Consider the following 12,324-nt stretch of genomic DNA (forward strand, 5'->3'; position numbering starts at 1 on the left):
TTTTAAACTAGATTTCATTGTGCTTGTATCAAATATGCCTGCTTGATTCATTGTTTATCATTTTCAGCTGTAATAGTATTAACAGTTTTCAGAGTACCCACCCAGAGCTGCTGTGGCTGCATTTGGATGTAACATTAAACTGTAATTTAGCATTCTGTGAACAAGCAGAAGAGCTCAACAGTTTTGATACTGAGAATTAAATAAGGCTGAGAACTTTGGGTCACCGATTATATATGACTGCAGTCTAGACAAGACATTATTCAAACACCCAAAGGATGGTCTCATCTCTATTCCCAGGAGCTTTTTGATGAAAATAACAAGGCATTATTACTTTTTTTAGAACGCTATTGAGGAACAATAGTAAGTGAGGAATTCAAGGGTCAGATTAGTAAACATTTCTAAACTAATTTCGTAGTCTATAGGGCTACAAAAATGGAACCTGGGTTAACACAAAACAAAAAATGGCATGGTAGATTTCTTTTTAAGTGGCTTTCTACCACATTTGCTGTAATGTACTTAACACCAGCAAGGTTGATTTTGGGAAGTGTGTTATTTTCTTCATTTTTGGCATGTTAAGGCAGGTATTTTGAGTATGTGTCAGCGTTGTTAGTGTGCAAAGGTCTACCAGCCTCTTTTATCATAGATTACATGATTCATCATTGTACAGACACTTTATTGAATTTATTTAATGTTACAGGATCTTATTTATTTATTTATTTAAAAAGTATACTGTGCATGATATTCAAATCTCTAAGTGGTTCACATTAAAGTATGTTATAATATATAAACAAGATACAAATAATAAGTAATTAAAACAGTTAAGAAAATTTACAAGTATTACATTATCATAGACTAACAGGATGGTAACTGAGTCCCCCATTGGTAAGAGAAAGCCTGTGTGAATAGGCGGGTTTCCAAGAATCATTTAAACTTGCCACTTGCCTTCCTCTAGAATCACACATGGCAGAGTGTCTCAAATGGTGTGGGTTACCACCAGGAAGACCTGCTTATTCATTATTGCCTAGTGACCTTCCATTTGCCATGGAATGACCAGTAAGTCCTCCTCAGGTGATCTCAGGGATCAACTAGATACACACATGCACTTCTCTCAAGTGAAGATGGTCAGCAGGATATCCCTGCCCATAGTTATTCAGGGCTTTGCATGTCAGCAACAAAACCTTGAGTATGACTCAGTAGCAAAATGTCAGCAGTGCAGAGTTGTTGCCGTTTAAACATGGGTGTGTAATGTTTGTGTACTAGCTGCTGCATTCTGTAATAGCTGCACCTTCCAAACAGGATACAAGGATAGCCCATGTAGAGCACATTCTCAAGCAGTTACCAGTGCATGAATCTCAGTGGCTAAGGTTTTTCTGCTCAGGAATAGGTGTACCTTACATACCAGCCAATGCTGGTATGGATGCTCCAAATCACTGAGATTAGCTGGGTCTCTACTGAAAGAAAAGGTTTTGCCCCAAAAACAGTTCAGTCCTATGCATATCTACTGAGTCCCAAAGAGTCCAATGGGGCATGTTCTTAGATAATCGGACATTGAATTGCAGCTTTACTGTTCTGTAAGTTTCCTTTTATAGGATCTTAAACAAATCCTAAATTATAAGACTACAGCTCCCACTTTTGTCCAAACAACAAACTGTAGTTAGCTGAACATGAACGAGAATGCCTTTAATCTGCTCATGACCATGCTGAAAGAGGAAAAAGGCAGAAAGGGCTAATTTGTGCACATAATGCTAAACCATCATTAAGTGTAAACTCCTACAAGGATGCTCACAGCTCTCCAAACTCAAAGGACTACAGGCATCCTTTGCAAAACAGGAGCAGCTCCTCCTGCCCTGTAAAACAGATGATTTCATTATCTAACTTCAGTGATGTGCTGGTAGGGTGGGGGCAGCAGCAGGATTCCTTATAACTTGGCATCTTCCCCCCCTTCGCCCCCCAGAAAAAGGTTTTCTCCTGAACTACTTTTCCAAGGTTGCTTTGTGACATCACAGAAGCAGCCAGTGTGCTTCTTTCTATACCAGCTGCAGTGGAGGAAATAGGATCTGTGATAGATCCCATACTGTGAGGTCTGAACATTTTCCATCCTTGGAGTTGAGATCCAAATAATCCTATAGGTTCCTAGTTGCTGGCTGGGCACAGAGGACATAGAATTGCTTTGCTAATGTTATGGCCAAACAAGGGCATTGTCAAGAGCCAAGCATTTTATATGTCACAAGATGGGCACAGAACAGGTTAACATGTACTGGTTTGCTAGAAAGACTTTGTTCAGTTTCTTGATATCCTGAGCTAAACAATACACATTGAAGCAATTTGCAGGAGATCTGTTAACAGGATAAAGCTAATTTTATAAAGCTTACTGCAAGTCTTTCAGCTCTATGTAGCAACAGGCAAAAGTATAATAATTCTTCTGTAGACACAAATAAAACCAATGCATCTTTTAGATGCAGAGTACAAACATTATAGAAAAAGTTATTAGGAGGCAAATTAGAAGTCCTTTAGACAGTCTTGAGCAGGCTGCCAACATGATATGCCAAACAACAGTACAAGCACTGTGCATGCTTGCTTTAGGAACTACCACAACACAGAACTGGCCTCAGTTGTCCAAGCTTGGGTAACCTCCAGATAAGAGTATGTCAACTGTTATGCAGGGCACTTTCAGATCTTGCAGGTAGTTCAAAGCACTTTTGCTGACTTTAACAGAGTCAGACCAATGGTCTTCCTAGCCCAGCATTGTGCATGATGATTGACAGGGACTCTCCAGAGTTTCAAACAAGAGCCTTTCCAAATCCTGCCTGGAGATGCCAGAGATTCAACTGGAGACTCTTTGCATGCAAATATGTGTTCAATGACCTTCCAGTCACTGGTTTGCTAACCAGACATTCTGAGCACATTACACTGATATTTCATCAACTGTGCAGGCTTGTGGTCTGTTTCTGGACTCAGTTAAAAGTGCTGCTCTTCATATCCAAGCATCACAGTCAGCCTATCCCAAATTCTCCATTCCCATCAGGCGGGAAGCAACTGCACCCCAGTGGATGCTTTGAATGCAAAAGGTCACAAGTTCAGTCCCTGGCATCTCCAGATGGGCCTAAGAAAGAATCTGGGCTGAGACCCAGGAGAGCTGATGCAAGCCAGGTTCAACAGGGCTGGGTTCAATAGACCCGTTTTCTCACCCAGTTATAGTCAGAATCCTTTGCTCCTGTGGCATCCACATGACAAAAAGGTCTGACTGCTGAGTCAGAGCACAGCACAGTCCGAGTGCTCACAGAAGACACAGTGGCTGGGTTCACACATCACGACAAGCAACCCTGTGTAATTCCCAGCTTTTGCATTCCCCTCCCTTCAATCTACCACTCAGATGATCGGGTCCATGATGGCATGTCTCCTCCCATCTGCTATCTCCTTTCCTCACTGTGCACCAGGTGGTGTCCAGGAGAAAAAGTAGAGAGGAATGAGGCTCCTCCCTTTGACAGCTGTGATTGCAAGCCAGGTTCCGCTTGCTGTGGCTGTTGGGCAGGCTCTTATGTGTAAATGGGGCTCGTGCCCTGAGGTGCAGTGGAGAGGATGGAGGAACTGATCAAGCACCCTTACCTCGAACTTTAGAGGGGACCTCTGGAGCAGGATGGGGGGAGTGTGATCCATGCTCAGACAAGGGCTGTGTAGGAGATCAATTAGGCAGTACTCCCCACTGCTAGACAACACTGTACAGCTGAGTGACACTGTGCTTTCTGTAACACCAACCAGCTGTGCACCTGCTCCTGCCCAAAGCTGCAGAACAGCAGCTATCAATGGCACTCTCTGGCTAGCTGCTTAGCAAGAATGCTTCTGGTCTTCATTCCGCAGTGGGCAGTGTTTTCCAGGCTCAGGTGATATAAGAAGCCATCACGGTATGGAGAAACCATCAAGCAGATTGTTGTTTCAGTTCATGGTTCCTAAAGTTTAAAGCTACCACACCAAAATGCCACAACAGTGTTCAGATGCCAAAATGGACCAACAAGGGTAAAAGGAAAAATCACCGTGGCTTGTTGTGTTGTATGAACCCAGGTAGTATGTAGCACAATTTTATCATGCATTTTCTTCTTTTCTAGCAAGGGTAAAGTTCAACACCCACCAATTTCAGATTAGCAAATTAAGGCACATGCAACCAAATCTTCACTGAGCACATTTCCAACCACCCACTGTATATTCCAAGATTTAAAAACAACAACAAAGCAAAACAATCTGCACAAAGATGCTTTGACTCACCTTGCATTTTTCTGTTTAAGATACAATTGTTTCTGAAAAAGAAATTATTCATGTTACAATTTGACCATACTTTTTCAGTTTGCTCTCTTAAGGATGCAAGTCTAAAACAAAAAACAAACAAAGAACTACAATTCCCTACATTCCCTAGTCAGCATTCTGGGAGTTGTAGGCCTTTTTTCTCTATCTAAACATCCATCAGAATGTACCCCACCAAATGAAACCAAACCAAATGAATAAGACTTCTTCATTTGTACATTTGCATTTTTGAACAAATTATATTCTGCAAGTTTTGAATTCCATTCCTACCAAGTTTCATTCATGCCCATCAGGTCATATTTGCCTTTGTGTACTAAGAGTTCAAGTTGTTTGTTTCCCATAGTTTGAGCATTGGTGTATAGACATGTAAAGCCTTTTGAATCATTCCCTGGCTTTCTTCCTACATTTTTCAGGAGACTAGTGTTAGGCCCAGCTACGGTTCCTTTCACTATTGCAATATATAATCCTTTGTCAGTTGCACTCAGATATATGTCTCCCTCCCCTGCAGAATTCAGTTTAAAGCCTTCCTGAAAATGTCTTCTGTGGCCAAGTACATCCTTTCCTTTCTTTGTAAGGTGCACTCCATTGCTTGCCAGCAGTACATCTTCCAGGAAGCTTAGCCTATGGTTCCAGTATACAAATCATTCATGGCTGCACCACCAAGATTTATTTCGGGTATTCCCCCCAGCCCCAATTTTTCATTTTCCACAAACTGGAAGGAGAAAACTATCTGGTTGCCAGTGTTCTTAATTTTTCCTTCCTAAAGTTTCCAAGTCTGCTTCTGAACAGCATGCAGCTGAATAGGACCATTTTCAAAATGTATTCTCTCAAAAGCAAGAGACATATTAAGTATGAAAATGCACCATTTAGGGTAATCCAATATGCAGAGCACTTTCCCCACTAAAGCAATAAGGAAGTAATATTTGGTTTTCTGAAAAAAGTGGACCAAACAATCATGTACTTTTGAAAAAAGAAAATTAAAAATAGAAGCATACCTCCTCAGAAAAGGCAAGCAAAGCCTCAAGGTCCCAGTGCAGCTCTCCAGAGTTTCCAGGAGACCAGAGGCCTTCTGGTTCCACTCACTTTTCTCCTAGGCATTGGTTTTCTGTTGGCTTTCTGGCTTTTTGCAGTTTTGTTTCCTCATTCCAGAGGAGGAAATGCCCCTCCTAAGGCTTTGTTAATTGGCACTAAGAACATGTAGATAGTTCTGGTTTTACCCATGTTGCCATTTGTCCCACCCATTAATGGGTCCCCAAGAGCTCACCTAGATAGAATGTGGCCCCACCTGTCACTGAGAACCAGAGGCCCTGAAAGCCTTTGAAAACAAAGGAATTGGTGCCAGGTTTCCACCCTGGCACTTCGGTAAAAGAGCATGAGATGTATTTTACACTCCTGCTAGAAAATTCGTTTTTCATGACTACCCTGTAATCAGAGACTTTATTAAGCAGCACCCTAGTTTGTGAACTGGCTCTACACAGTAGCAAAAAACCACACTGCCAGCTCTATGAAGAAAAAAAAAACTACTCATGATGAACGTCAGAAGTACCACATAAACCAGTATTCTTAGTTTAAAAAGAAGTCAGGGTGATAAGAATACAAAATTAAAAACAAATTGCTGCTACATGAAAGTTTTCTCAGTAATATCCTGCAGTCAATTCCACACCAGAAAATCAGTGCAAATAGTTCTGCAGGCCATACCACTGAATCAAAACCAGCTCTCAAATGTCCATTTTCCCTTTAATTCTTTTCATACTTTGTTCTTCTGAGAAAATCTGAGAGAATTTGCCAAGCAGTGGTCAGCATTGCCAAGGGATAAAGCAGGGTGACACCATGGCAAATTACTGCTACAAAGAATAATCATGTGAATAAAATCATGGGTTGGATCCTGCTGAAACTGGGTAGGATTCTACATCTCCTACTGCCCAGGGCAGCCTATCCTGCTAACTGGAAAATGCTACTAAGAAGAGAGAGAACCTGAATGAGATGGGCACGAATGACATGACCAACTTGTCATATTTGGGGCAAAGGCACCTTCTAGGACCAATGTTGGGGGATCCTCCCACGCCTTCAACAGGGACATCTGACCCTCTCTGTAGTATTTAAGGGGCTGGCATGGACTGCCATGGGGCAAGGGGGGCAGTTTGCTCCCACCAGCACAGTTATATATGCCTACTCTAGATGCAAACCATTATCTGGGGGGAGGGCAACTTGTGGATCTCCAGATGTTTCACCTACAAGTCTCATCAGTCCTTCCAGCAAAGCTATGTGAGAAATGATGAGAGATGTCAGCCAGAAAGCCTGGAGACCCACAAAGTATGCAACCCTGCATTATTCTAAGAGAAAAGAAAACATTTCCATAGATTGCTTTCAGCCTTCTTCCGTGGGAGCAGTCTGTTCACACACACAATTACATTGACAAAGCAATCCTAATTGAGGTGGAGGAGAGCAAAGTGACTGACCCTTCACCATTCCACCATGTCCAGGGGTGGTGGCAGCTTTATTATGGCTTTATGACTTGCAGACCTTTTTCTTTTTGGAATTCTCTTTACCGCCACCCTGCCACCCACTGCATCAATGGGAGTAGGGACTACACCAGATCCAAGGTGGTATGGCCTGGGGGACAACCTTAGGGTCGCTTGTGAAAGAAACAAAAGCTACCACATTGCCCCTGAGACAACCCAGACTAAGGCTCATGCCTACCTATTACTGATGGGAACAGCGGCAGAGAGTCATCCAAGGAGGAGAAGGATTGCCGTCTGAAGCACAAACTCATGGATCTCAGTTATAACTGCTTTTGCAACCATCAAAATGGTATATTGTGTAAAACCTTAGTCAGGTGAACGCCTAGTCCCATGTTGCAAAACTTGATATACTAATTGACCTCGACCATGACATAAAACATTGGCACCACTTCTTGAAACTGGCACTGTGTGAAAAAATAATGATGCTTCGTTCCTTGTCCAATTTGCAAATGCTAGTTCATAAAAGCAGCATGAAATAGTGCTATTTAATATCACTATTTCATACTGCTTCATTTAAAAACACTTTTGCATGTTTTACCACACACCCTGATTAATTGGCAGGGACCCAAAGAGTCTTTCCACTTAGTCCTGTCTTCCTGAGCAAGCTTTTTCAAAGATCCTCCAACCAGCCACAAGCAACCGCTGAGAAACTGCTTTTGAAACTGGCAGCAACCTTCAACATTTGGTAGGGGTGGTAGTTTTCCTCAAAGACCAAAGATAAATTTCAGCTTGGGTTGGTCTAAACCAGGGGTCTCAAACTCAACGTACCTGGGGGCCGCTGGAGGTAGAGCCTGGGTGAGGCTGGGCCGCACCAAGTATTCCACCCCCGCGGTGGTGGTGGGCCGTTCATCCCACGGCCAGCCCGGGTGCCGCCTGCACTTTGAAGGCCGCAGGGCCCCTCCCCCGTGCCCCGCCCATCCCGGCAATTGGCCCGTGGGCCGCGCGTTTGAGACCCCTGGTCTAAACCAACATGTTAGAGCAGAGGTTTGCAACCTTCTGGGCTGACATTTGGGAATCTGAGAATCCATGAGGGCACCACCACAAAATGTCTCCCATGGAGGATGTGGCTAGTTACATTATGGTTCCTCGGAGGGCCAAGCTAGTCAAAGACATGATTGACTCAGTCCAGGGACTTAGTACAAGCAGGGAAAGAATCTGACTCCTTGCCTTCAGAAGGCCTACCCAGAAAAGTTTCCTCTCTCTTTCTGTGTGCATCTAAGAAAAATGAGAGAAAGGTCAGGGAACGGAAAGAAAAAGAGCAAAGCTAGATGGAGGAAGAAAAATCAGAATAAGGAAGTGAAGGGAAGAGAAGAGAAAGCCTAGGGATGAGGATGGGAAGTGAAAGAGCCAAGAGAAGCATCTGTGTGAAAAGAAAGACTGGGGAGAGTTGGCAAGTATCCCCTTCCTTCCTTCTTGCTGAACAGTTGGTCAGAGGTTGCTCCAGGGACAGAAAGGAGAATATGGTGCCCTGACATTTTTGAAGGATTTTTTAGTATTATAGATCTTTTTGAAGGAAGCAGGGAGTGAAGAAGGTCCCCGTGGAAACCATGTCAGAGACCCTTACATTAGAGCTAGCAGTCATTTTTCCAGGTTCAAATCCTCACCCACCCTTGAAACTTGTTGTGAGACCTGGGGCCACTCACTGACTCCCAACCGAACCTACCTCACAGGGTTTCTGTGCCTTAAGTTCCTTGAAGAAGAACAGTAATAATGCTATTAAGTTTGCCTTTATAGAAGAGATGCATGCAAAAAGAGAAGAATCCTCAGGTTCCCAAGTTCACAAATTAATCTTTTATAAATAGTTAATCATTTATAAAACATCTATCATTGCTACTGTACAAAGTAGAAAAGAAAAGGAGAAAGCTTTACCTTACCTTTACAAGTAAGAATACAAAAATGTCTTGGGAGGTAAATATTAAAAATATAAATGGAGGTACAACAACAGCTTTTAGTTATAGTATGACTAGCTGACATGGTCACCAAGGGACCTGTTCCAGAAGAGGAAAATCAAGTGATGCACGATTGTGGTGTGGCCAACAGCCCTCAGAAAACCCAAGTATGTGTTGTTGGGTTATTTTAGGTTTGCTTCCCACTCCACTTTCAAGGGAAATCTGCCTGGGTTCAGACAATTGAGCAACCACTATCAGTAAGGAAAATCTGGCCAGCATGAACAGTGGGGGGAAAGAGCCATGACTGCGTGTTCCAGCCCTTTGCATGGGAACCTCTTTCATCAACTCTTTCAGGACAAAAGGACAAAGGCCATTTAGAAGAAGTTGCAGGGGTGTTCCAGTGGCAGGAGTGGCTCAGGTCAAAAGCTAGTCTGGCCTAAGCCAAAAGCAGCAGGATCAACCCTGCAAAATGCCACATATTTAATCTTAAAAGCCCTTATTAAAGCACTTCAGCTATTTAGAATGAGAAAAATCTGTACAGAAGCTGGGAAACCACCAACCGATTGATGGTTGGTGGAAAAGGGGTGGAGTTATAGGAAGGGGGCATTGCTTTTTGAGGAATGCTAGAAGGCCAGATTAAGACTCCCATGAGGTTGGAGGCCTGAGGTTCCACACCATTGCCATGCTGGTTTTCATGGCACAAGGATTAACCAACCTATGAATGCCAGTTGTTGTTCATTACATTTCTATACTGTCCATACCTGAAGCTTTCTGGGTGGCTTACAATATAGTGACCCATCCAGTTTTCGGCTAGGCCAGACCCTGCTTAGCTTCCAAGATTAGACAGCATCAGGCACTTTAGACTATGTAGAAACATAGTTGTGGAGCAGTTAAGTTAACATGTTTACTCTTGATTGATGAGGCTTCTTGTATAATCTGAACCAGGCAAGGATGACTTTTTAGAGTGGTTAACGAACCACCTAAACACATGGCTTGTTGTTAGGATTGTTTCTTAACCAGCCAACAAACCTCTGGGTTCCAGCAACACAGGAGACTGTAGCAGAGGACTTAAACAGTTACTCTGATGCCAGGTCCTTAGCCATGAAACACTAAGGCAGGGAGGCCTGGCTGCCCTTAAATTATTTTCACCTCTTTCTACATTTTTTACAAACTAATAATTATATTTATTCTATAATTTTAGAAAGCCAACAGGAAAACCTTGTTTTTCCTTTCTAAGATGTTGATGCTATTATTTTGAGGCAGTACCATTGTGCAATATGTCAGATATTTCTAAAACTATGTGCAGTGAAATCTCTACCTGAGAAGGGATAGTTGTATTAAATAGGAAGAGTAGTTCAAGCAACTAATACTACAGAAGACAGAAACAAAAGTCAAAATGATCCTCAAAGGTTTGAAGACAGTGTGAAAATAAAATGCAACAGGTTCAGAGTTCTTCATTTAGGGAAAAAGCAATAAAGCTGAATATGAGTCAGCAATGTGAAGTAGCTGCAAAACTGATAATTTTAGGTTGCACCAATCAAAGCAGAATTTTAAAATGATAGGAAGTAACAGAGCCACACTACCCTGCATTGGTAAGCCTGTACTTCACATACTGGCTCAAGACACCACACTTTAACAAGGATGCAGATATAGTGGAACAAGTTCTGAGAAGCGGAATACAGATGATCGGGGCACTAGACGCTAAGTCCTACCCCAGTGGGCTATATGAGGGCAACTGCAGAAGTATATCAAATATGCACAGCAGTCCTGATGGGAGATGACCATAAAACAGCTTTAAAAGCTCAAACATTCCCATAAACTTTCCCATCCTACAAGCACTCATCCAGTGTAAAACACAGCTGCTCTCATTGCTAAGATGCCCTCGTGGACATAAAGGCAAGGATGCATTCACTCTCTTTCCCATTTGACAAGGCTTACAAGAAAGTGACTTAACGCCCTTGGTGGCTGGGACTTCCACTTCGGGAAAAGCATGTAACTCATGCAAGTTCCTTTAGAAATATACAAAACAGACTGCCCTTTACCTGCTACAATCCAACAGGGCTGCAATCCAATACAGACATATTTGGAAGGGGGTCCTGGCTCCAAGCACAGGGCATTAATCCCTGAAAGCCTCACAGGATTAATAGCAGTTCCAATGGGACTTAACTCAGGACTATTTGTCCTGGCTACAGGCCAAACAAGGGCCAGAAAAAGTGGCCGTGTGGTCTTTCCCCCAACCCCTATAGGAGACTGCTATGGATCGGAGGCAGAACAAGCAAAGCCCATCTCTCCTCGCTGCCTCACTAACCACAGCACGCTCCCTGCGGCTGCTGCACGAGCTCACTGTGCCACCCATTCGTTGCCAGCTTGTCTGCCCAAAATCATTCTCCACCCCTCCCCAGCTGCAGTTTTCCCCCTCCTTGGGAGCAAGGGGCACTCCGAAAATTATCGGGCTACAACTCCCGAACATGGGCAAGCCCAGCTGGGAGTGATGGGAGTTGCAGTCCAGCTACATCTATAGGGACACAAGTTGCGCGTTCTTTCAGAAGGCAAAAGTGCTTAAATTTGCGTTAATAAAGACATTTCATAAAGGAAGAAAGAAAAAGCAGGCAGACGCGCACCCCGAGAGCACGACCCTGAGTGCTCCCGCGCCGGTAACCAAAACAGTGTTTAAATTAAGAACTGAGCTGAATTATATTAAGAACCGGGACGATCACTCAGTATCGGAGTGATCGCCACGGAGCAGAAGGCCTCCGTGGATGGGATGGCGCAGCTCTGGACAGAAAATCGGCAAGCGACGCTTCCCCAGCCTGCTACGCGCGATGGAGCCGGCACTTGTAGCGTTTTGGCCTGTGCCGCGTAAGGGTTAGACCAGCCAACCCACCATCGCGGTTCCCGTCCCCCCACCCCTACCTCTCGTGCGTAACTTTCCGGGACTTGCAGGGCGCGGAGTCGACCCCCGGGGGGCTGCTTATGGGCACACTCGGCCGTAGCAGGCGAGCGAGGGTCGAGGGGACGCGCGGAGATGCCGATCCCGTCTGCCCGCGCCCGGAGTCCTCCAGTCCCGAGGGAAATCAGCAGCTCGCGGGTTACGTGCTTGTTCGCCGTGTCTTCAACTGCAGCCTTGGAAGTGTCCGGGAAATCTAAAGATCCGCCCTCGGAACCGCATTGAAGGAAGGAGGGGCTGGCAAGAAAGCAAACAGCCACTCATCGGAGGGAAGGGGCATCAGGGAAAAGGCGACCGAGGTCCGAAGCGAGACAACGTGCAAGAAGTGGTTGGCCTCCAGCAGGAGGCTTGGCTTTTCCGCGGCAGCAGCTCATTTTTATCACTTTGCCGAATGGATCTCAACGTGCAGTAGTGCTTCACTTTTAAAATTAGACCTCCAGGCTTGTGAAGTGCGGATCCTGATCGTTTGACGCTTTTGTTTAAAGCCCTCAAGAAACTATCCAGCCTTCCTTTGTGAAGAAGCCATCAAGCGAACTCTGTATATGCTCAGGGGCACTCCTGTTTTTATTACTCCCCCTCCTCCTCCGTGTTCCAGTGTTGAGCCTTTGGATTGCAAAATAGATCCTGGTCTCAGCATCACCAAACGGAGACCTTTCAATAGCTACAGTCT

At 44.2% G+C, this 12,324-nt stretch overlaps 1 protein-coding gene across 4 annotated transcripts in view; it reads right to left on the reverse strand.

Moving 5' to 3' along the window:
- The window catches only part of LOC123024674 (phospholipid scramblase 1-like), a 59,116-nt gene extending 47,197 nt beyond the window's left edge, over window positions 1–11,919 (reverse strand). The window contains exons 1-2 of one of the 4 annotated variants that reach the window (XM_044432700.1): window positions 11,621–11,919; window positions 4,261–4,292 (exon numbers count right to left, since the gene is read on the reverse strand). In XM_044432700.1, the coding sequence (XP_044288635.1) occupies window positions 4,261–4,267 (7 nt within the window). In that variant the 5' untranslated portion in view covers window positions 4,268–4,292; window positions 11,621–11,919. Of the gene's footprint in view, window positions 1–4,260; window positions 6,100–6,996; window positions 7,012–11,620 lie in introns of those variants that run through there. The other 3 variants (XM_044432701.1, XM_044432694.1, XM_044432699.1) reach the window with 3 other exon arrangements.
- Window positions 11,920–12,324: the final 405 nt, after the last annotated feature.

The sequence above is a fragment of the Varanus komodoensis genome, unplaced genomic scaffold, assembly GCF_004798865.1.
Source record: "Varanus komodoensis strain SLA01 unplaced genomic scaffold, ASM479886v1 scaffold25, whole genome shotgun sequence".
NCBI classification, from domain to species: Eukaryota; Metazoa; Chordata; class Lepidosauria; order Squamata; family Varanidae; genus Varanus; species Varanus komodoensis.